At 39.9% G+C, this 25,138-nt stretch overlaps 3 protein-coding genes across 6 annotated transcripts in view; 1 reads left to right on the top strand and 2 right to left on the bottom strand.

Annotated features, from left to right (window-relative positions):
* The window catches only part of SH3YL1 (SH3 and SYLF domain containing 1), a 45,392-nt gene extending 44,331 nt beyond the window's left edge, over positions 1–1,061 (bottom strand). For 2 of the 3 annotated variants that reach the window (XM_058020614.1, XM_058020617.1), the window contains exon 1: positions 790–840. In XM_058020614.1, the coding sequence (XP_057876597.1) occupies position 790 (1 nt within the window). In that variant the 5' untranslated portion in view covers positions 791–840. Of the gene's footprint in view, positions 1–789; positions 841–1,028 lie in introns of those variants that run through there. The other variant, XM_058020616.1, reaches the window with a different exon arrangement.
* Positions 1,062–1,111: 50 nt separating this feature from the next.
* Positions 1,112–20,959, top strand: ACP1 (acid phosphatase 1). 2 transcript variants are annotated; one of them, XM_058020122.1, is made up of 6 exons: positions 1,112–1,183; positions 11,732–11,805; positions 12,077–12,190; positions 16,543–16,604; positions 18,848–18,953; positions 19,855–20,959. In XM_058020122.1, exons 1-6 carry the CDS (start codon positions 1,141–1,143, stop codon positions 19,930–19,932), a joined length of 477 nt encoding a protein of 158 aa, XP_057876105.1. In that variant the 5' UTR covers positions 1,112–1,140; the 3' UTR covers positions 19,933–20,959. The 2 variants fall into 2 exon arrangements, with proteins under 2 accessions (XP_057876105.1, XP_057876104.1); XM_058020121.1 differs by lacking the exon at positions 12,077–12,190 and adding an exon at positions 11,908–12,021.
* The window catches only part of ALKAL2 (ALK and LTK ligand 2), a 17,204-nt gene continuing 12,692 nt past the window's right edge, over positions 20,627–25,138 (bottom strand). The window contains exon 6 of the mRNA XM_058020120.1: positions 20,627–25,109. The gene's annotated coding sequence lies outside the window, so the exon portion shown is untranslated. The remainder of the gene's footprint in view (positions 25,110–25,138) is intronic.

Genomic DNA, 25,138 nt, shown 5'->3' with positions numbered 1-25,138 from the left:
GGACAGCATTTCAAGCTGCATAAAAGGAAATGTGCAGTTTGCTCCATTCCACAGCAGACGTTATACAAGCTCTTCAGCGTCCATTTGCAAATCACAGATCTGGCACAAAATTAAGATTCTGGCATTTTTTATTTCATCTCCAAACTGCTGCATTTTGACCAGAAAACCAGCCAAGCAAGTCTTTAAAAAGCAGCAGAGGAATCCAGTCCTGGCCACACCCTGCCGTGGTGGGGCTGCGTCTGCTGGCGTTACAAAACCCAGCCAGGTACACAGATCAAGCGTACAAGATAGCCCAGCAGAAAAAATAAATACATACAAAAGTTTTAAAAAAATACATAGTAAAAGAATATAAATAAAATATATGTGCACATATATCTTACAATACATAGTAGGTATATATAACCTATCTATATTATACATAGATAGGGAATAAAACTAATTAAAACAAACTAAAACCAGACACTCAAGCTGCCCTGGAAAGCGAAGCGCCCCTGCGCTCAATTTCACCAGCCGCCTGCCGAGGCCAAAGCCGCATTCGACGCTTCTTGGAGTTTTAGGCGGAGGACGCAGCACATGCTGCGACCCCGGGCGAGAAGGGGCCGCGATGTTGCAGCGCAGCCCTGCCCGCGCTGTCCGAGCGCGTTCGCTCCGCCCGCGACTGCGGGGGCGGCCCCGTGCCCGCCGCGGCCGCTCCGCTGAGGAGCCCCCCGGGATCCTCATCACTCCTGCCCTCCTGAGGAGCCCACCGGGCCCGCGGGATCCTCACTCCTGCCCCCGCGGGATACTCACTCCTGCCCGGGCCGGGGCTCCCCCGCTCCCTCTCCTCCTGCCGCCGCTGCCGCCGCAGCCTCACTGGGCGGCGCCACGGCGGCCCCGCCGAGCCGCGCACCTGCCGCAGGTGAGGCGGGCGGGGCAGGGGCGATTGCGGGGTGCCCGCTCCCCGTCCCGGCAGCGGCTTCTCGGCGGCACCGGCACTGCTTGGTCCCGTCCCGTCCCTCCCTTCCCGGTGTCTCGGGCACGTTCCATACTTCGTTCCGTTTTTCCCCCTCAAAACAGGCAAGTCCCATAGCCGCCTATAACTGCCGGTGCCGTAAAGCGAGGCGCGGGCGGCGCGACAGCCGCGAGGTCCTCTGAGCGAAGATGGCGGCGGGCGAGTCGAAGTCGGTGCTGTTCGTGTGCCTGGGTGAGCGGGGCAGGGACGGCCGCTCCCGCTCCGCGCCCGCCGCCCCTCGGCCCGGGGCACCCGCGGCGTGGGGAGGGAGCGCCGTGGGGCGAGGGCCGCGGCCGGGGGAAGTGCGGCCCCCGCCGTCGGACGGTGCCGCGGGTTTGCAGTGTCGGGAGGGCCGGAGTAGTCGCCGGGAGGGAAGGGAGAGAGAAGGCGGAATACACCCGCGCCCTTTCTGTGATAGGAACCACGAGGAAGGGCTGAGCGCTGAGGGCGCGGAGCACCGGAACAGCTTGCCCAGGGCTCGTGGAGTCCCCCTCTCTGGAGACGTTCCAAGCGCCCCTGGACGCGTTCCTGTGTGAGCTGCTCTAGGCCACCCTGCCTCCACAGGGGCACTGGGCCAGATAATGCCCACAGGTCCCTTCCAGCCCTGATAGTTCTGTGATTCTGACAGGTCAGTAGGAAGTCTTGAAGTGAAATGCAGTGTTGACAAACGCGAAGCTTGTGTGTGGGAAAGCACACCACCTAAATAAGCGTAAACCAGCTCTGACCTAAGGGTGCTGCTTGGGGCAGCACGGAGAGGTGGCTTTGAACTGCTTCCCGAGATGGGTTCTGCAGCACTTGGCTTCGGGAACAGCGGCATGGGAACGGGGAACCTGCCCCTAGGCCTGCTGCTGCAAGCACCTGATGTGGGAAAGGGAGAGAAAACCACAACAAGAACCACTGAAGTTCATGTAAGAGCTGCTGTAAAAAGAGGGAAAGAAGGGTAGGAGGACTTAAAGTAAAAAAAAGAACTTGGTGGAGGCTGATCTGTTATGATCTAACAGTGAAATTCTTGATCTTGTATGAGAATGAATGAAAAGAATAAGACTTTTTTGAAAGGCTACCAAAATGAAGAAATAGGAAACTTTTTTACTGATGTTTTGTATGGTTAAGTTGTAAATCTTATCATGCAAAGTCCCAGTAAACAGAAGTGTAGATGGGATCAGAAATCACCTGAATGCTTTTCTGGAGTTTTGGACAATTAATTACTTGTAAACAAGACATTCACAACCAGCAAGTAGCTAACCTGACTACACAGATTACAGAGCCATTCCCCGTTTTTACATGCCTTCTCTAAACTTCTGCTTTCTTCCGGGCATCCCAAGCTGGATGGCTCTCTGCTCTGCTCCAAGAGGGCTGTTAACATGATATTTCCTAGCCCATATAATCTTACCTCTGTGCTGTGAACCCCTGGCCGTTTGCCAGGTTTGTTGCAAAACCATTAGTTAATGTTTGGGCTCTTCCACTATCTGCTTTGTTTGTTGTTGTAATAGAAGATGTGCAGATTAGTTGAATAGCAAAGTAAGAGTTTAGTTTTCTGAAATATGTTCTGATGTTTACCTTTGAGTAAAATGAACCCCTAATAATAATCCAGAGAAAACATCCTTTAGTAAGGGATTATCAGTTGGTGTGTGTTTAGAAGCTAGTGGTCTATACAGATGTTTTTGTATAAAAAAATCTTAATTAATAGGAATCCTCTTTCCCAAACATGATGTTCTAAGGACAGTGGTAATCACCATCCCTGTGTGCTGAAGGGTGAGCCAGTGGGGAAGCAGACTGGAGTTCTGGCTGGAACTGAGGGAAGCACAGAGCTTTGGAAGAAGGGACAGGCAACTCAGGAGGACTAAAGCATGTCGTGAAGTTACGCAGGGAAAAAAATTAGAAGGTCCAAAACCCAGCTAGAACTTAAAGTGTTTACTGCCATAAAAGACAAAAGAAAATGTTTCTATAAATACATCAGGAGCAAAAGGAGGGCTAAGTAGAATCTCCATCTTTGTTAGATGCAGGAGGGAACAGCGACAGCGCATGAGGAAAGGGCTGAGGTGTTTAATGCCTTCTTTGCCTCAATCTTGAACACTCAGCCCAGTTAGTCTCTGTGTACCAGCTCCCTGAGCTGGAAACAGGGATGGGGAGTGGTATCTCAGATTCACAGAATAGAATCACAGATTAACTAAGCTTGGAAAAGACTTCCAAGGTCATGAAGTCCAACCTTTGACCAAACCCCAATCTGTCAAATAAACCACAGCACTAAGTGCCACATCCAGTTGGTTCTTGAGCACTTCAGGGACTCCCTCACCCTGCTGGGCAGCTCCTTTCAATTCTTTACCCCCCCTTCAGTGAAAAATTTCCTCCTGCTGTCCAACCTGAACCTCCCCTGGTGCAGCTTGAGTCTGTTTCCTCTTCTTTATTATGAGTGGCCTGGGAACAGACCAACTCCTATCTGTCTCCAGTCTCCCTTCAGGTATTGGAGAGGGCAGTAGGATCTCCCTGAGCCTCCTTTCCTGCAGCCTAAACACCCCCAGTTCCCTCAGCTGCTTCTCACAGGACTTGTGTTCCAGACCCTTCACCAGCCTTGGTGCCCTTCTCTGGACGCACTGTAGTGAGGGGCCAGAGCTGAAGGTAAGGTTTGAGGTGTGTACTGAGTACAGGGGGACAGTCACTGGTCAGTCTGTGGTCCTGCTGGCCACACTATTGCTGATACCTGCTTGGCCCCATGGGTACACTGCTGTCAGCTGGGTGTCAGCCAGCACCTCCAGGCCTTTTCTGCCAGGCTGCTTTCCAGCCATGTTTCCTGCACTGAGGGAGCTGCTGGAAGTGCTCACTGAGCCACTTTCAATCATTTACCATCAGTCCTGCTCAGCTGGGGAGGTTGTGGTAGAGTGGAGGTTGGCAAATGTGATACTCATCTACAAGAAGGTTTGAGAGAATGACCTGGGGAACTGCAGGCCTGCCAGCCTGATGTTGGTGCCAGGGAAGGTCACAGTGCAGATGATCATGAGTGCCATCATGTGGCACAGGACAACCAGGGCATCAGGCCCAACCAGGATGGGCTTAGGAAAGGCTTGAATGACCTGATCTTCTGTGACCAGGTGACCTGCCTTGTGGATGAGAAAAAGAGGCAGGTTGTCTACCTGGACTTGACTATAACCTTTAACACCATTTCAGCATTCTCCTGGAAAAACTGGCTGCTTAGGGCTTGGATGGGTGCACTGTTTCCTGGGTAAAAAACTGGCAGTGTGGGCCCAAAGAAGTGGTGAATGGATTTACACCCAGCTGACAGCTGGTCATGAGTAGTGGTTCCCCAGGGCTCAGTGTTGGGATCAGTCCTGTTTAATATCTTAATCAGTACTCTGGACAAGGGGACTGAGGGCTGCTGTAGTCAGTTCACACACAACACCAGGTTGGGTGGGAGTGTTGATCTGCTGGAGAGTAGAAAGGCTCTGCAGAGTGAGCTTTACAGGCTGGGTCAAATCCAACAATATGAGGTTCAACCAGACTGAGTGCTGGTCCTGCCCCTGGATCACCCTGCAGGCTGGGGGCAGAGTGTCTGGAGAGCTGCCCCATGGAAAAGGAGCTGGGGGTGCTGGTTCACAGCAGCTGAACATGAGCCAGAGTGTGCCCAGGAAGGCCAATGGCATCCTGGCCCAAATCAGCAACAGTGTGGGCAGCAGGAGCAGGGCAGGGATTGTCCCCTGTACTCGGCATTGGTGAGGCTGCTGCTCAAGTGCTGTGTCCGGGTCTGAGCCCTTCAGTCAAGAAGGACATTGAAGTGCTGGAGCGTGTCCAGAGGAGAGCAGCAAAGCTGCTGAAGGGTCTGGAGCACAAGTCTTGAAGGGCAGCTATGGGAGCTGGGATTGGTTAGTCTTGAGAGAAGCAGGTTTAGGAGAGACCTTACCACTCTCTACAATACCTGAAATAAGTTAACAGAGACAAGAGGAGAGGAAATGGCCCTGAGTTGTACCAGGGAAGGTTTAAATTGGGTATTAGGAAAAATCTCATCACAGCGGGGTTGTCAGGCATTGGAAGGGGCTGCCCAGGGCAATAGTTGAGGCTGCATGGGTATTTAAGGGACACATAGACATGGTGCTTAAGGACATGAGTTATTGGGTGACTTGGCAATGCTGGGTTAACAGTCACATGTGATCTTCAGGGTCTTTTCCAAACTAAACTAATCTATGATTTTGTGAAACAGTTCATACGTGTGGCTGTGTAAACCCACAGTGGTGATTTGCACTGTAACAAGGTTCCAATTCAGGAGCTCTTTTTAGTGTAACATAATAGTTATTATTAATGAATTATTAGGCCTGAGGAAAGGGTGCACAAGTACCAATCAGTACCAATGTTAATAGGATGGATTGTCTTAATCAAATGTTGTAAATAGCTTTGACATTTCCTCTTCTGTGTTATTGGGTTATGAAAAAAAAACTTAGTGATATGCAGTGTGAAGGGCTAATTGACAGATAAGCACTTTTTTTTTTCCCAGTGAAATACACTCTTCTCAGTTAAATTTTGTAGGCAACTTGTTTCTTGTTCCTGCTTTAAGATTGCTTAATTTTTTTTTGTTATTTTTCAAGAGTGATACTTTTTCCTCTTAAATTTTACTAGGAATAATAGCTTAGATTATTGCTGAAAAGAGTACTAAACAGATTTCTAGAACTGCATTTAACTGTAGTGTTGGTTAATGCAGTACATTAGTTCTAAATGTTTGCCACATCTAGTGAGAGTGGATTCCAGAAAGGATACTTCTTCATGAAAAACTACATTTTCTTTCTACAATGTTTTGAAAGAAACCTATTATATAAATATGTATTCTTTGTTTGTAATGAAATAAGCAGATATCATTACACAACAAAATACAATCTAGTTAATGTGCATAACTACATTAATGATAAGGGTTCCTCATCACTGAGAAATAATTGAAATACCCAGCAACATATGTAATTACAGCATATGAAAAGGTACCAGAAGATATTTTTTTCATTTAAGCAAAGAAAGAATTAAAAGTGGAGGTGAATCAAGATGCAGTTTGCTCATTTTACACTTACATAGCTCATGTAATTGATAGCTGAGCTCCAGAAATGGGCTTAATTTGATGCTGTGTTATATAAGTCTGCCTCTTTCTCTCTGATGATTTCTCCACTACAGCACAACAAGCTGAGTGGGCATCTTAGACCAGGCACTGGCTTTCTGGTCTCCTCCAGACATGGAGGAGCAGTTGTAAGATGGGTGTACTGTTGAGCAAAGTGGGTTTGGTTACATCTTCAGATGATTAATGCTTGTTGTGAATCACTGAGTATGACTGTTGTTCCTGGGCATCTCGACTGCATCAAATCATTTTTGAAATGGCAGCTAACTTGGTGGCTATGAGGATGTTAGATGACAGTCACAGAGAGATTTGAGTTTCCTGGTTCAGGTGTCACAATTCATTGTATGCCTTTAGATACAGCCAAGTGCTAGGTTGCATGGGACGAAATGCTGTTTATAGCTGCAGAATGGAAAAGCAGTAGGTTGGGTAAGACATTGAAGAAGTCATGAAAAACAGTTGCTGTAATGAAAATTCTTTGCAGGTTGACAAAAAGAAATGTCTTTTTAAACAAAGAGAATGTTAGACAAATATAAGGAAAATTACCTTTCTTCTATGTGGTATTTGTAATACAGCTGTAAGAATACAGTGTCTTATTCAATCTGTGTTTCCTAATGATGCAGAAATGTTAAAGAGTTGAAAGCATGGTTGTAAAAGTAATCCTGGAATTGAAAAATAGGGTCTATGCTTAAAATGTGTTAGGAGTCTGATTGGTATAACTCGGTGCTTATGTGTTGAAAACTTGTGTTTTCCTGATGACTCTTCAGGTTTATTAGAAAAGCAGCAGTTGAATAATTCAGGATAAATATTCTCTCTGCAAGGAAAGTTTTTAGAGACACACACACACACACACATGCACATGAATGCAGAAACCAGGGAATCTGAACTGAGATCTGTGCCTTGAATGGTTCCTCACAAAAGTAATTGAATGCTGAGTGTGACAAGATGGAAAGAACTAGGACTTGTGATGAAGTTCTGACAGGATAAAGTGACCAGTCAGTTTTAAACACTTGTGAAGGGGACCTGATGAGTGGTGCAAATGATGGGAAGCATTCTTCCAGTCACTTTGGTTAAGTGACCATTCATGGAAACATAAGTAGAACAAAAATCATGTTTTTGCATGTGAGAAGATGAAAAGTAATAAAACTTTTGTTACTAACAGCAGACAGCAAAAGGAAGGAACAAGAGAAAAGCATTTGTTTGCATTTGGGGAAGCTCTGAAAGAAGTAGGGAGCTGAATAAGGAATAATTAAGGTACAAAACCCCATTAGAAACTAAGTGATTGGATCAACATACTCAGAGATGGGCAGTGGAACTGAGCATTAAATGGATTCAAGTTCTCTCTCCTGCCAGTAGAAGCAGAGCTTCCATTTCTGCCTGGGAGTGGATCAAAGATTAGTGCAGAGACAGGAGTAAGAACTGAAAAAATTAGGTGTTGGCTTAGGTCACTGTCTCTGGAAGCCTTGTGCTTAGAAAAGAATGTGAAAATATGACTTCTTAAAAGTGATTGACAGATAGTTCCAGTACTGATTCTGTAACTGAAATCTCTTGTCCTTGAATCATTGCATTTGGAGATGTTTGTGGGATTAATTTCAGTAGGTGGACTCTAGCTACCTTGGGCACAAGTTTTCTATGATTGAAAATGTCACTACAGCTCAGAGAACTTGATATGCAAAAAAATGAAGGGAGAAGGGGGAGATTTTGAGAACTTGAATACTGCTGCCTTCTGCATAAAGCCAGCATGATCAGATCAGTTGGAAATACAATAAGCAAGGGAACACTAGAGGAGGATAGGTAGTGAAGATAATGTGTAGGTAACATTTAAGGAGAAGAATGGTTCAAGTCCAAGGAGGAATTTAATTGCCCTATGTTTTTTTTTGTGAAATTTCTCCATTCTCTTAATGGAGAATGTCAGTCTGTAACTTAGGAAATACTGTATATCTGTGAGGATGCACAGCCTGGAAAGACCAATGTGGGATGTACAGCTGCATCTGAAATAGATTGAAATTAGTGAGGAGAGTGACTGGAAAACAAGAATTAAGTTTGCATATGTTAGTGGGATAAGATAGAGCTTTACATCAGTCTTGAGATGAGTGATAACAGTTGCAAGGAGTAGCATGGGTAAATTTGTTTAGATTAAAATAATATTGCAGAGTATGTGGGGAAAAGAGCTTCTTTTAAGTCAGTTCTGTGATTCTATCCATGTTCCCAAAAATAGATTTAAATGCTGCTTGAAGTTTTCTAACAGTGTTAATACCTCTGCTAATATCTGGAGTGTGTCATCAGGGAAGATGTGAATTTTTAAGTCACAAACTGGGTTAAGTGTTGGTTTCAAAAATGATCCAGCTGAAGTTTCTAGGTACTGCTAGAAGTGGTAGTTAATATGTTTAATCAAGGGTGATCATGGTACCGTTCATTATGGCATTTTATATGATATCATTAAAGATTATATTTATGGCATTTATTTTAAGAAGTGAGCAAGCTGTAGGAGAGTGAAAATTTGGAACAAGTTCAGTCCATGTGAGCAGAAGGCTAAACAAATGGAAAAAGCCATGAGGGATTTATTTCAAAAGTACCATTTTGAAAATTTGGGAGCTAGTTAATGAATTACTAGGTCCCAGAATATTAATCATTGTTTTTTACTGATATGTTAAGTGTGGTAATGAAGGTTACCATTCATACCCAATTGTGTGGGAATCATTATATAGAGAAAAAATTTTGTTCCAAAAGAAATGGATGGCCCCCACAGCTGGTGTAATGGGAGCAGAATGTAATAGTTTGGGGAAAAGGCTTAAAGGTCACCTATTTGAAGTTACAAAGAAAGAGAGGGAATGGACAAATTTGGAGTAGGAGGCTGTAATCATAAATTTGATACTCGTGAATGAGTCAAAGGTGATTGTAGAAGTTCTCAGGTTGTTTTCAAAAACACTATGTACCTATTACAGACTTTTTTTCAATTTAAAAAACAAATGTGAACAAACTTTTCCTGTACTGTAATCTGTCGTTTTGTTTGTCAGTATTCAAGAGAAGTAAATTTAAATTAGAAGTGCAGATTTGACTTAACTGGAGTGATTAGATAAGGTCAGTTAGTTTCATGAAGAGATTGAGAGCTTGGTTTGTTTAGTTTAGCACAGCTTGGCAAGGGTTCTGTGTCTGTTGAAGGAAAGACAGACTGATGTTAACCAAGATCAGATGAGCAGAGACTTCCAGGAATAAATACTAAGTTGAAACTGGAAGGTCTAATGCTACCACAGGAAATTAGTATCTGGAATAGCCTTTTAAGATAGATGATGTTAAGATAGATGATGCTTTTTAAAATGGAGCTTGATGTGTTTGTAAGAGGAGTGATGCTGTACAGGCTTGCAATATCAAAGAATTGAGTTCATTGATATGAAGGTTATTATTTTCTGCCTTGTGCTGTATGTTACCATGTTTTGAAATTGTACTGTTTTAACTCACTCAAAAACTGAGATTATTTTTTTACTTTATTACCATATTTTAAGCATTTACTTAATTAATAGTACAAACTTATTTTCTCACTTAACCACATAGGGAGCCCCAAAATTTTCCTGCTTTATTTTTCTTCCAAGACTGATTTCATTTCTGTGTGTGAAATAAACTAATTCAAACAATGGAATTAGTATGTCTTCTCCTGGAAGAAGATCTGATGACATCAGAACTCACTTAATGTTTTGGCAAGGTCAGTTTTTCAGTGGTTAGCCTGTTCCTTTTGCCATTTAGTTGATTTGATGTTCTCTAAATCTTTGAATCTTTGATAGTCCATTTGTTTTGCTTCAGATCTTCACTTCCTTCTTTGTGAGTTTTTTTTAGTTGATGTGTGACAGCAGTTACTGAATGCCCAGGTCATAGCAGCTTCTTTCTAGCAATGAAGTATCTACCTTGGTGTTTTGTTTACAAATGAGATTAAGTGCCTCATGTAAAAATTTCTTTTTGCTGGTGGAAATTTAGCTTTGTTCATTGGCGGTTTTTTTTTTTCTTTTTATAGTTTGAGATTTGGAAACAATTTAATCAGTAGTAGGAGAGTGATTAATTTAAGGGTACAGAGATGGGTTTTGCCATTTCTGGTATTTTATACTTAATCTGCTCAAAAATCAGAGATGAGCAAAGTTACACATTATGTCTGATGGGAACAGAAGATTTGTGTGTGTGAGTTACTGCAATCTGCATGACAAATCAAATATTATGAGTATCCCATCTAGTTACTGAAAATTTCTGATGAAAAGGTAGAAAGAACTAAAGTAATAGTTGAAAAGGTTTTTCTTTTTGTTGAGACACTTAATTCTTTTCAAATATGAATTTCTGCATGCATTTTTAAGAGCTCTGCCCTAGATTGCTACAGTTGTAGTTACAGTTTCAGAACAAATGTACTGCAGATCCATTATTTTTAGTTTTTAATGGAACCGTAATTCATTGTTGAAATAGCTTCTTTTTGAAAAGAAGGTGGCTAGGGCAATTGGAGTTCATTGGAAGAGAAGATTGTATATGTATTTGGTTGGCCTGTTGACAGCATTTAAGCTTTGCCATGTATTAGATTTTATTCCTAATCCTCTGTATTTTGGGCAAAAAAAGTTCAGAATTTCTTTTTCCCATGATGTTTTTAGAGCTTGTGTACTTGAATTCAATTTTTGGAGGTTAGACTTGGTTTCTGGATGCTGCTCTTGATGAGGGCTCAGTTTGAGCTGTAGTGACTTGAATTCAGTTAACAAGAGTGTTTTTACTACAGGTTGTTCAGCCATTTCACTACATTTTTAGAATGGTGGTGGCTGTGTTTTGGACTTGTTCAAGAGACCAGTGGATAGTACAGAATTCTAGAATGATTTGAGTGGTAGGGGACCATCAGCTAGGTCATCTTATCTGGTTGCAATGTCTTGCAGCAGAGATGCCTTCCACTAGACCAGGTTGTTCAAAGCCCCATGCAGCCTGATCTTGAACGTTTCCAGGGATGGAGCACACAGTTTCTTTAGGCAGCCTGTTCCAATGTCTCACCACCCTCACTGTAAAAAAAAAATAAATTCTTGTTTATTCTTGTTCTCAATTTCTTTTTAAAACCATTGTCCCTTGTTCTATCCCTACAGCCCCCTTTATATATAGAAAGGTTGCAGTAAGATCTGATCTCCCCAGTCCTTTCTTCAGACTGCACATCCTCAGTTCTCACTCAGAGGTGCTCAGCCCTCAGATCATCTTTGTGGCCCTCCTTTGGCTCCCACTCCAAGAGCTCCATGTCTTTCTAGTGCTGGGTGCCCCAGAACTGGATGCATCAGTCCAGGTGGGGTCTCATGAGAGCTGAGCAGAGCGACAGAATCCCCTCCTTTGACCTGCTGGCCATGCTGCTTGTGGTACAGCCGAGGATATGATTGGCTTTCTGGGCTGCAGGTGCACTCTGCTGGCTCATATCCAGCTTGTCACCCCCAAGTGTCCCCAAGTCCTCTACTGTGCTCCTCTCAATTCCCTCCTGCCACAGTCTGTATTGATACTGGAGATTGCCCCAACCCAGGTGCAGGGCTCGGGGTTCTCATATACATAAATTGCATTCTGAGTAAATAAAATCTTTAATCTGATCTGGGCGGAAAAATCCACACAATGACTGGTTTTTTGTTTTCAAAAGTCTGAAAATTCACTTGAATCTCTTGTTTCCATAGGAAACATCTGCCGCTCTCCAATAGCTGAAGCAGTTTTCAGAAAACTTGTGACTGATGAGAAGCTTGAAAATAAGGTAAGCTATTGCTTTCTGTTCCAAGAAATAACTGTCTCATAGCCAGTCAGAATATAAGCAGTAAGGAAAGAAACATAAAAATATGAATTTGTTTTTCTGTAGTGGAGGATAGACAGTGCAGCGACATCTACCTATGAAATAGGAAGCCCTCCTGACTATCGAGGACAGAATTGCATGAAGAAGCATGGCATTCCCATGAGTCATATTGCCAGGCAGGTACTGTACCTTAATTTTCTTTAAATCTGTCTATGTATTTGTTCTGTTCTTACAGTGGAGGACAGACAGTGCTGCTGTTTCAGACTGGAACGTGGGGCGCTTCCCAGATTCAAGGGCTTTAAGCTGTCTAAGAAATCATGGCATTGAGACAGCACATAAAGCACGACAGGTAGAAGAGAGTATATTTTCTTCCTTATTCATACCTGTGCCCTAACCATTGCAATCATAGAAGTCATTTGAGCAGTGCATGGTTGAGCATCAAGTATTAAATAAATAAATACTCCGTGCAGTTTTTTAAAGGACTCCAGAGCGACTTAACTCTTCTAGTTGAACTTAATTAGTTTTTTGTTATTAAGGTTCATTGGAAGTATAACTGGAAAGCATTGAACCAGTTTCTGCATTGTAGAAGACTCCTGCCTCCAAATGTTTAGTATTCTGAGCATTTTAAAATGGTTTTTAAAACTGGACTTACTGTAGTAATCTGTGATGCATCCTTCAGCAAGGAGTTGTATATTTATTTAGCAGGTCCAAAAAGAAGTAGAATACCTCTTCATTCATCACAAAAAGCTTCTGCACTTGCATGTAGATCTTTGAAAAATATCTGGGGAGTGCTAAATTAGAATGAAAGCACTCAAACCCAAGACTAGTTGCCCAGCTGGTGGTAACTTCAGAGGAAAACATACCCTTGAAGCATTCTTAAGTCAAAGGTAGGATTGCCATTTAGTGAAATCCTCTAAGTTTTACCTGAACTTGTATCTGTTTTCATTAACAAAAGAACATGTATTTATTTCCATACTGAATTCCAGAGAGATTGGAAGTAAATGTGTCTGCATCTATTTAAATCATTCAGACACTCATATAAATGCACATAATTTACTTCAGTTAACTACTCTCTGGGTATGAGAAATTCCTTTAGGGCTTGACCTTTACTTAGTTTGAGTTTACGCCACTAGTTTTTGTATTGACAAAAAGATCAAGTAGTCTTGTTATTATCTTACATTTCTGTTCCCTTCAGAATTTTTCTGGACCTCACTGAGGTCATATTTACTTTTTTCACTTTTCAAAGACTACATGTTTAGATTTTTGACTTCCAAAAATAAATTCTCTCAATTAGTCAATTGCCCTCTGCTGACCTCTCCTGATGTTAATCTCTGTTTATATAAAACAGAATTAAGCACAGCACCATTTCAGATTTTTCAATAATTTACTATTAGAATAATCACTGCAAAAATCTGTTGTGATCTTACCCTGTTACAACATCCTGATTTACTCTTCATCAGTTCTTACAAACATCCTTATTTGTCAGTGTACAAGCTAAATGGTACTGAAATTATTCAGTCAGTGTTTCAGTCATAACAGTAGTGTGACATATTTGTCTTTCTAGAAGATACCTTGAAAACTTGAGAACTGTTCTTCTAGGTATTCCTAGAGTGGTTTATGAGGAGGTAAATTAAAACAAAGGACCCAAAACAAGTTGATCCTCTGTCTTGAAGCAAATCTTTATATCTTCCTTTGGCAGAGAAGGAATGAAAACATTTTAATGAAGACATTTGCTTATACGTTGTGGCAAACGAAGAGATTTTTCAGTCAGAAGATCTTAAAATGTTACATGTACAGGGAGAGAAAATTAAAAAATGAGGCAATAAAATGAAAGACTTAACAGGATGAAAATCATCCTGTCTAAATCATTCCAGTACACATAGTTTCTGTTGTAAAGAAAATCTTCAAATCCCTGAACTGCAGATAACTGTTTATTTTGCACTGATGTTAACAACATAGCTCCAAATTTGTTTTTTGTTTTCCTAAACTTCTGTCAGATGGTCTCTGCTGATTCTCAGACCTGATATGGTCTTGTGGTACTTCTGAAAAAAGAGGTACTTGACAGTGTAGAACAGGACTTTTCAGAGTGGTCAAGTTAGTACAAGTGGAAGTGTATTTGCTTCACTTTTAGAGACAAACTTTAGGATAGAATTTTGTGTGACACTTGTTTCAGAACTGATTAAGGAAGATTTAATAACAGAAGCTGCAGAAATAGAGTGTAGGGATTTATCTTCTGTTGCCTTCAAAGTACTGTACAATAATAGCCTTCAGTCCTCTGGAAAATTGTTACCCACCCAGTGAAAGGCACCTTCTCTCATGTAATTTTTGCATAATTATGATCATGGATTTTAGCTTTTTTTTTAAAATTCAGTACTACAAGAATGTTTTATGTAAAAGAGAATATTAAATTGGTTGTGTCTTACCATCATGTACAGTGATATTCTAAGTTAAAAGTGAAGTATAAAAACAAATTATATATTTATATATAAAATAAAGTTGTTATCATTTTAGCTAATGGCAGGTTGCTGTATGAAATTCTCTAAGCTCTTATTCTTCATGCACAAACCAGAAAGTTTGTAATAATGTTCACTTTTATTCATGCTGAGGCAAAAATTGATTTTGCTATGACTCATACCATGCATTTGCATTAAATATGAAATTGAGATTAGAAGAAGGTTGTATTAAATACTGTTTCACAACTGGGTAAATTTGAGGATTACTACCTCTCTGTGTGTTTCAGACAGAAAATGAGATTTCCCTTCTGTAAATAAAGTGAAATGTTTCACTAATAATTTAATAAATGTTATATGCATTTTTTAAATGTAAAGTTACTGTTATCTGCGTAGTTTCATACAAAGTTGACTCTTTGAACTCTCCACTACACTTCTCAAAATGTATCTAAATTTTTACCTTCTCAATTTCATCCCCCAAAGTACTAGTTTTAGTAGCTTTGCGGAGTGCCTTCAGTTCACTGGAGTTTGCCCAATTAAAGCTTTTTTATTTTTTTTTAACTGACTCTGTGTTATGGCTTAAAAGCACGAGCCAAATGTAACCTTGGTTTTAGGGCTGCATTTGCAACGGTATTAGTGCTGGTCATAGGGTAATAACTGCCACACTGTCAAGTGTTCCTAGTTTATTTTTCCATTTGTCCATACAACAAAGAAATCAGTGCCCTCTTATTTTCACAGGGGCAGGTGTTCAGCTATGTAGAGCAATCAGAAGCAGCCTGTAGAAGTCCTAAATAGATTTGCCAGGAAAACAGAGCTATTTCCACTGCAAAAATATTTTCATAGGTCAGAGGCACTGCATGAATACAGCAAATATTTTTACAGTGAAAATAAACAAGTCTGCATTAGTTTTCATCATTAACCCTTTCTTTTCATGTTCATTCCTGACCTTTCATCTTCAGTTCTCTTTGTGTGTATTGTTTCATTTATGGCTTTATTCTGATGATAATTTCTGTCTTTTCTTGCTCCCTGTTGTGGGAGCTTAATCAGTATCTATTTGCTGTTTGCACAAAAAAAAAAAGTAGCTGTTTTTCCATCTAAACTTTTTTTTTTAATACATAAATATTTTTTACAAGTTAAAACTCTGACTTATGGGATACTGTGTTTTGCCTTTTGGCTGTTTCCTTGCTTACTCACTTCTCTAGCCCTTTTTTGTAGGGATGCCTGCCAGAAAACCTGTTCTGAACAACCTTCCCAAGTTTCTTGGTTGTGATGCTTCACACAGGACTATATATGAAAAACAGTCTTAAAGTGAACTCTAATATTAAAAATTTTATTCCATTTCTTCATCCTCATTATGGACACCTGGTTCAGATATCTTATACCAGCACTGGGGCCATGGTCTGGGAAGATTTTACCCTAAAGTAAGGCTTAAATGTAAACTGAAATAAAATGAAAACTGGCAAACATCTCCAGCCATCCTTATAACAAGAAGATGGCATTAGTATTTAAGTCAGTGGTTTATCTGCTGTGTTTGCCTACATGAATTGAACTCAGATCTCTGAACCTAATTGATACTTATGTTTAGGAGTCAATAAATTACAAGAAAGAAAAAGAACAGATAACATGATGGTAAAATGTACAATAGATCCCAGATTTTTCACCTCATACTACAAATTTTGTGAATTTACATGGTCTAAAATACTGTGGATGCATTTGTTTTTAAGAGATTGTAACTAATGCCATCGTACTTCAGCTTTAAGTTTCACTTGGTATATGTTCTTGTGCAGTGGCAGATTTCTAGATTGGAAGTATTGCAACTGATTCCAGGTTACCTACATTTTTGTTCTCCTATCAAGAAAGTAATTTTTCTGTTTTATTTTTAACCATATTATTGCATGATTCCCACAATTGGAAATTGCTTTAGTTTTAGTAGTTGAAAAGTACTAGAAATGTTGTTTTTAATAATATTCTAAGTTGATGCATGAAATGTAAAAGGAAAAAGAAAAGGTTGGTTAAATAACTGACTTGGGTTTGTGTTTTTGTGGAAGGTTTGCAGAAATGGATACATAATCATGGTAAAATATATTTAAAATGTTTAAGTTATTGTAAAATTGCATAAAGGCGCAGTTCTGTACTTTCCACCTGTGTCTTTTTTAAATAAATCATAGCTACAGAATTTGAAAACACTTTTTTCTCCCCTTTCATCAATGAAATGCAGTTTGTAGGCTAAAGCACCTATTTTTACTTCTAGATTACTAAAGAGGATTTCCAGACCTTTGATCATATACTTTGTATGGATGAGAGCAATCTAAGGTAATGTATGAAGAAATGGAACGAATTCATGTGGATTACTTGTAGTGATGTCTCATAAGTCACTTTGAACACAGATGTCACATTTTACTGCTTAGCTTATGTTGGGGTTTCTTTGTTTGGGTTTTTTTTTTTTACATGTATGTGAATGATGTGCTAATGGATGGATTCTTCACTTCTAATAAGTTTATTGAGCCAGAACTCAATGGTTTATTTGTGTGATACATGCCACTCAAGGATGAAGGAAATGGAAATTTAGTTACTTTGTGCTATATACAGCTGATGCCTGTATAATTAAGAATGAGGATGTACTTACTGTCTTGATTGAAGTGATCAGTTTTTCTAATTGCATGGCAATTAAAAGACAAACTAGGAACTTGGAAGGATTAAATATGATGTGGGTTTTTTTTTTACTTTTTTATGTAGAAAAAGAGAGGGAGCTCTGAAATTAGCAAGGTTGTTAGCTTGGGGAAATCTTGTTTTATTGTTAGCTGTGCTCTAGCTGAGTGTCCTTAAGAAAGATCTGGTAAAGTAGCTGCCTAGTGTAAAATTTAGGATATCACTAGCAAAATTTCTACTCAATTACATGTATAATGAGAGTTAAGGAGCTGAATTTAATAAACTACAAGTGTCAATGTGCTTGTAAAGGCTATTGTCAAGTTATTTTAAAAAGTCCCAATCTAAACCACCAGAACCAACAACAAAACCTAAATAAAGACCCTATTAGTAGCACATAAAGTCTTCTAGAAGCAGCACCACTTAATTGAAATAAGTGTGATTTTGTTGAATTTTCTGGAATGTCTTGAATAAGCTCTCTTCCACAGCCTTCATGAATGAAGGGTATGTAACACTTGGCTTGATTGCAGTGTCTCAGGCAATGACGTGACAGGGCTTCCTTCTATTTTCACTTGAATTCTTAAACAGAAATTTGAATTAACAATTTATATGATATGATCTTTAGAGCAGAAGAAATATCAGAACTATAACAGGGATATTGCTTCTGCTGTGCTAAAGTTTTGTCTTTAGCTTGCACTGAGTTCAACTGTTTTGCCTAGGAATGCTTATTTGTAGCTCTAGGAGGGCAAGCTGATTCCAGGTGTTGATGGAATGCCTGTCAGAAAAGGAAGATTTGGGATGTGTCTTTTCTTTAGTACCAGAGCCATCTGACCCTGTCCTCTTCATTAAGTGGTATCCCAAAAACCTTTAAGAAGATGGTCTGACATTTTTTTAATAATAGAAGGCTAGAGAATTTATTGAAAAATCTGTAAATTCAAGCAATAGGTTGATAGAGGATGTCTGATTTTTCTTCAAGCAAAACCAGTACTGTGGTGTCACTGCTATTTCTAAACTATCTGAAATTAATTTCTTAATCAGAATTAATAATTTTAATTTCTTAAAGCTGATATGGTTATGACTAAGTATTCACAAGGGATTTCTTTGCCTTTTGTTATGGTGAGTAAGTAAAATGATGATTTGGTATGGAGATGTGTAATATTGAAATAATTTAGTATGTTTTGGGAGTTCATTGTGAAGATGATAGTACTGAGCTGCCTTTAATCTGAAGATGATGAGAGGTCCATTTTAAGTATGGATAACAAACAGATGATCATTTTTGGGATAAGAAATGGCCATTTTTAAGCAAAAAGAGAAAATGCCATCTCAAAGCTGGAATGCTTTATCAACGTGAAGCAATGTAGAAGGAAGAGGATGTGACAGTTGGTAAAATGCTGCAGGATATCAAAAGGAAAACAGGTGTAGCTCCCTGATTTACCATTTTCTGCTAACTGGATGTGGTAGGATTTCACAAGAGCTAGAGCATAGCAGTCTAAAACAGTGGCTTTGAGCAGACAGGAGAGTCTTGCTCATACTTCTGGAAAAATACCTGGATAATTTCCATTGTTTTTTGTTCAGTACAAGCTAAAGGTGAGTGTTGAAAGTACTAATCATTGATTTGAGAATGAACTTGATGAACTTAAAAAGTTAAAACTGTTAAAAAGTTTTTTTTTAAGCTATGGATAAAGTGCCTGTCTGCTTATTTATGCTCTGAATTCAGTTTATGTCTTCCATACTCAATTAAAAAAGACCCCACATAACAAGAAAAACAAGAACAAGGAGCAGCATAAAGTCCACAGGACTGATGGAGTCCAAAGACATTGTTTTCCTGTGTTGTCTAGAAATGGTCATGAACATTGATGCCAAAATTCTGAAGGAAAATTCAAGGAAAAATTTTATTTTCTCTTCTGCAGAGATTTGAACAGGAAAAGCAACCAAGTTAAGGACTGCAAGGCCAGTATTGAGCTACTTGGAACTTATGATCCACAGAAACAGCTTATCATTGAAGATCCATACTATGTATGTGTAAGAAATTCTTTGGGTGGCTTGATTAAAAATTGTGTGTGTGCAGTATAATCTTCCCAGATCCCCAGTTGGCATATGATATATAATCTGATGTTACACTAAAAGTGTAAAGTGGGTTTTTTTTGTGACTTAAGGAAACCATGTATTACTGGGATAGGAAAGGAAAATGTTACTATGCTCATAACATTTATTTAAATTAAAATAATGCAGTGCACCTGTATTTTCAATGTTGGGTGAATCTCTGTTTGATCAGCCTTGTTACAAAGAGGATATGATCAGGAAAGTTAGAGACATAGCCATTGACACAGGTGGTCAAAAGAGCTGGATAATGCCAGCCAAAAGCAAACAATTTGACTAACATTCTTCAGTTTAGGAAACAGAAGTGGATGAAGATGCAGGAGGGTTCTATAAAATCTTGATATCATGGGGAAAGCTGAATAAGAAATTGCTATCCATTACTCAGGAAGTAGAGAATAAGGTATAGTGGTAAGCAAATGGTATTAGTGGGAAGCAGGTTCAAAACAAAAAGGGGTTTGTTTTGGGCATTTTGTTTCCACACAGTGCTTCATTAGACTGTGAAATTCAACATGACTGGTTAGTGTGAACCTAAAAAAGGAAAAGACTTAAAAGACTCAAGAGTGAGTGGAAGAAGTACTTGAAGGAAAGTCATGCAGAACTGTTGAATACAAAGTCACAGAGTTTGTCTGTAGAAATACCTGAGCTCAAAGTAGAGAGAAATATGCCAAAGCTATCACCAAGTATTTGCACAGTTTTTATTTTTTCCTAATGTCTCTTGTTTGCCATTACTGACAGCAGAAAAACCAGTCTGCAATTTGTATTTGCTCTTCAGCCACTATTGTTTTTCTTAAAGTCTTTTTCCTCTTTTCTTTTCTAGGGGAGTGAAAAGGACTTTGAAACTGTTTACGAGCAATGTCTTAGATGCTGTAAAGCATTTTTGGAGAAGTATCGTTAATGCTTCATCATATAATTTCTAAAAGAAAATAATTAGCTTCTTCTGAAATATGTAAAGTTTACTTGATTGATGTATTTAAATTGTAAAATTATGCCTCTACATTCAGTACTTACTCAGTTTAATTTTGTATTTTAGCTGTTCTGTCATCTAATGAAAAAATATAGAAAGGTTTTAATCAGATTACATGATCAACCATTTTGTCACACATCAATGTAGTTATAAAGTATATAATTCAGTATAAATTTTTCTGTAAACTCTTCAAGTGCTTTCTCATAAGCCCTGCAAAAGTAACACCTTGCTTCTTTATATGTAATGCTAACTGAACTGAGGTCTTGTCCTCAGCGAGTCGATTTCAGTCAATTTTCAATGGTAGTCTGTGAGATAATAATTGATGTGTAACTTAGGTGTGTCATCCCAGTATCATTAGGCAGCCTTTGGATGGAAGCTGTTTCATATGGAGCCTGCTAGACTAAAAGGTCTGCTGCCTGATAGAACTGGCTATGTCTTCCTTTAGTCTGACACAAGCACAAGTAACACAGCATTTACTTTGAGGAGAAAACATACCTGCTTTAAAGCTGAAATGTGAAATCACATGTTGTATCTCACTGTAGTAAAATAGTCAAGTCCATGCAATACAGTGGATGAGAAATTTGCTGTAATCCCAGTTCCTACATGAGGGTCAGACAGTATTTCCAGATTTACTCAGGAGGATGTACAGCCTGTCAAAAGTGTTCTTTGAGAGTATAGTTCAGTGTAAAGACAATCCATCTGTAATAAAATACTAAGTCAGCAGAAGGCCAGTAAAGTAGACAGTTCTGCTCTTGGACAAAATTTGAATGCTTGTAAAAGTCTATACCTGCTTTTCTGAGTATCACCCTTCCTGTCTGCCTTAGACATGTAAATGTACTGAGATCAGTAATATAAATGATACCATGATGATTTTCCTGTTTTGAATATTCTCAGCATTGGTATGAACTAGCATTACCACATTATCTGTAAAACTGGATCTATAAAATTTGTTTTCTTATTTGGCCTTGTTTTTGTCTCTTGCTGCCTTCCAAACTTGTAGTCTATGTACTTGTCACCTGCTCAGCCTTTTGGGAGAGAGATGGATTTCAACAGAAGATTGTGTTGTTCTTGGGGAGGTTGGAATCCTGGTGCCACTCTGTTTGTTGCAGACTTCAAAATGGGGATTAAGTTTCTTGGGATTTTTTTCTGTAGAATAGATGTGTTTGTGTTAATGAGATTTCTGTTTTGTGCTAAAATTTCAATCAGACATAAAACTTCAGAACTTGCTTAGAAAAGGCAGATGGTAGGAGGAATGCTTAAATACAGAAAACAGAATCTTTGCACATTATTGTATTATCATCAGTTTTGACTTCTAAAAATAAGTTAGGAATTTGAAGCTAATAGCTGTTTCACTTTTCAGGGGCAAAGAGTTATACGCTATTTCAGATCCAATTAAGTACTGACTCTGGAAAAAATACTTTTTATTTGTTTATTAATGTTTTGACAAAGTAAATGGGTGAAAATGATGGGCAGTTAGGGACAAAACATCCTAAATGTGGTTTGATGTACTAACCTCAAAGGTGGGAGTATTTAGGCAGAATCTGGTGTTATTCCCTGCCAGAATGATCATTTCAAATATTCCAGTGGAGGTAAAATAACTCATAAGATTGAGAACATGATGGTTTGTGCTTTCCCATTCATGGCTACGTAGGAATTCAGCCCATAGTTTCCTGCATATTAAAGCTGAGATTGAAAGGTCTTAAATCTTTATCTTTGAGCTGCTGGGGTAACAAAGGAAATAAGAGGATATGGTTGTTTACCTTCACTGGGCTTAGGAATCTTCCTGAAAAGTGATACTTAGTCAAAACTCGTGTTAAATTCAGTTCACATTTTTAAAGTTTCAGCCTTGAGACAGACTTTCAGCAAGCAATCTAGTGACTTAATAATTCACCACCTTTACGAGGAAGAAAAAGCTGGTTGCTTTATTTTATAATTAGTAGGGGTTTTTTTGTAATGGAAGAGGGGAAGGTGCACAATGGTATTTTATGTAAATTTGTAAAAGCCCAGAATACAGAACAGGGATTCCCTTCAGGAAGGACAGTTGCACAGAACCATTATTTGGGTTCAAGAAGGAACAGTGAAAACAGGATTAAGACACAAATCATATAGCATACAGATGACTAAGCGCTCACACATCCAAAATACCACTCATGAAAAATGTAATTTTGAATGAAAAAATACAGAACTGACTCCTGTTTCTCCCTCCCTACCCCCACAGCTTGTTATAAGTGGTAAACTTAAGACTAAAAAAAAGTGCTGTAGTCTAGTATAGGTGTGTTTTCTGTCAGAGTATGATGATTTCTGCTAAATCTAGAGAGAACTTCTAGGGGATTAATTTATTTATATTAATTCATGAAATAATAAATTGCTATTTCCCTTTTACAAGGAGGTTTTCTTGTAGGTTTTTGTTTAGCCAGATTTTGAGTATCCTAGTAGAAAAAGAAAGCTTCAATATTTTAAACTCCCATGTTAAGTATTAGTCTGTGGTCTTGTCAGTGGAGCCCACAGCAAAGCTCAGAGTTCCACCCACGTTTACTGCAGATGAGCAGCTTTAGTGAATCCCATAGAAGTTGATTTCTTCAACAGCCATGTTTTCTGCAGGCATGTATTGCATCCACTGAGACATGGAACTTAGCATGTAGTCATCACTGAAAGCAGTTTCTAGAATCTCAGCTCCTATTGTTCTCAGGGTGGGGAGGGTCATGTTTGGTTTTGGTTTTACATTTTGTGGTTCAAACTGAGGATAGAATGGAAACTGTAAATGCCAGGATTGAGATAAAAGTGGTTTGTTTGTAGTAGGTTGGCCCTGGCTGGATGCCAGGCACCCACCAGAGCCTCTCCCTTGCTCCCCTCTCCAAATGGACAGGGGACAGAAAATAAGATGAAAGGTTCATGGGTTGAAATAAGAACTGGGAGAGGTCACTCACCAAAAAGTGTCATGGGCAACACAGACTCATGCTGGGGATTTTAACTGAAGTTATTACTAACAAATTCAGAGCAGGGTGATGAGAAGTAAAATAAGACCTTAAAAATACCTTTCCCCCACTCCTCCTTCCACCTCTTCCTCCTCCCCCAGCAGTGCAGGGAGATGGGAATGGGGGTTATGGTCAGTCAATCCCAGGTTGTTGCTGCTGCTCAGGGAGAGGAGTCCTTCCCCTACTCTGACATGGGGTTCTCCCCACTGGAAATAGTTCTCTATGAGCTTCTCCAGTGTGAGTCCATCCCACAGGCACCAATTCCCCCCAAACTGCTGCAGGGTGGATCACTTGCACAGGGTGCAGTCCCTCAGGCACAGGCTGCTCTAGCCTGGGTCCCCCACAGGGTCACCAGTGCCACCAGCAAACCTGCTCCAGGGTGGGCTCCTCTCTCCACAGCCCTGCAGGTCCCTGCCAGGACCCTGCTCCAGCACGGGCCTCCCACGGGGTCACAGCCTCCTCTCAGGCACCCCCTGCTCCAGTGTGGGTCTCCTGCATGGGCTGCAGGTGGATCTCTGCATCCCTGTGCATCCCCATGGGCTGCAGGGGCACAGCTGCCTCACCATGGGCTGCCCCAGGGGCTGCAGGGGAATCTCAGCTCTGGAGCCTGGAGCACCTCCTGCCCCTCCTTCTGCACTGACCCTGCTTGCTGTCTGCAGGGCTGCTCCTCTCATGTTCTCACCCCACTACCTCTAGCTGCAATTACAACTGTGACTATGACTTTTTTTAAAATTTTCCTTAGCTCTGTTATCACAGAGGTGTTACCACCATTTCTGATTGGCCCAGCACATCCATCCTGGAGCTGTCTGGCATTGGTTCTGCTGGACATGGAGAAGCTTCTGGCAGATGGTCCCAGAAGCCACCCCTGTAGCCTCTCTAGTACCAAAACCTGGCCATGCAAACCCAATACATGGATTTATAGGTTGCACATAAAATTTTTCTTCCTGTTTGAGTCATTTTACTGTGACAACTGGATTTAATATCTGATTTAAGGAAGAAAGGGAAATGTATGCCGAAGTTTTTGGCGTAACACTTACTCCTTAGAAATTCTACAAGACTAGGATTTCCTGGATATCTTCTGATTAGATTGTCTTGCAGTATCATGAACAGACTGCACATTATTAAAAAACAAACAGAGAGCCCCTCCCCAAACCAAAGCCAAAACCCAAACAAAAACCTCAGAGCATCTGTTAGTCTTAAAAAATATTCCATTTTATAATGCTGTAGAGAATTGTAGCAGCCTTGGTAGTCTGGGCATTCTGTGGGTTTGAAACACACAAATCTATCTATCCTCATAAATCCAAGGTGTTCAGGTTACTGAACTCTGAAGTGAGTAACCTTTCCTTCTTACACAACTGGAACTCTGTGGAAAGAGATGGAAGTATGGATAAATGATAGTAGCTGCCAGAAGGCAATTTGTTTACCTGGATTCAGTGACCAGAGAGCAAACTGAGAACAACTTAATACCAAACACTTTATTACTTATGCTTGTTATTTACAGTATTTACATATTGCACGTTCACTGGAATGTTTTATACATTTATTATATAAAGTAAATTAATGGCAGCTTGTGTTTGTGTACAAAATCCATGCTCCACTGTCCCAAAAAGTATGTCTACTTGGAATAACATTCCTGTTTGTCATGCAGTTTGTACTCCAGGGTACAATGTGACCCCAATGCAAGTCTGTTTTAACCAAACTTTTTAAAAATTGCATAAGCATGAAGGATATCGAGTGACCACAACTACTGTGGAGCAGATCTTTAGTAGTTCTAGATATACAAACAAACATTCCTTAAAACTGTAGAATTAAGCAACAGAACATGAATTTTCTTGGTGAAATATTTGTGTTTACATAATTTTTGGCAGCATTACACATCAATTGTAGTGTGTTTTTAAGTATGGAGCATTAAGTACTACTGGCAGTTATGCTACTGTAAAGAATGTCAATCTGCAAACTGTCAATGACATACAAAATGCATGTTAAAAGAATTATGGGAAGTAGTCTGTCAATCTGCAAAAATAAATCTCTTGTTCACAATGGAATTCGCTAAAAGGTAGTAAGTTCTGTTTCCCTGTTGGTTTCCAAGGCACTTCTCTTGGTTCTTGGTGTTCCTTGTTGTGGTAGTAAGATCTGGTGGATTAAAAGAAAGAAGAAATTGA

Source organism: Melospiza georgiana, chromosome 3, assembly GCF_028018845.1.
Source record: "Melospiza georgiana isolate bMelGeo1 chromosome 3, bMelGeo1.pri, whole genome shotgun sequence".
NCBI lineage: Eukaryota > Metazoa > Chordata > Aves > Passeriformes > Passerellidae > Melospiza > Melospiza georgiana.
The sequence above is the reverse complement of the archived record's forward strand: the minus strand, read 5'-3'. Positions and strand labels throughout refer to the sequence as shown.

Bases quoted from the DNA above. Each gene is read 5' to 3' on its own strand.
- ACP1 (XM_058020122.1), top strand. From the start codon at position 1,141: ATGGCGGCGGGCGAGTCGAAGTCGGTGCTGTTCGTGTGCCTGG. The intron at 1,184-11,731 runs GTGAGCGGGGCA...TTGTTTCCATAG, and splicing joins GGTGCTGTTCGTGTGCCTGG to GAAACATCTGCCGCTCTCCA. The intron at 12,191-16,542 runs GTAGAAGAGAGT...TTTTACTTCTAG, and splicing joins CAGCACATAAAGCACGACAG to ATTACTAAAGAGGATTTCCA.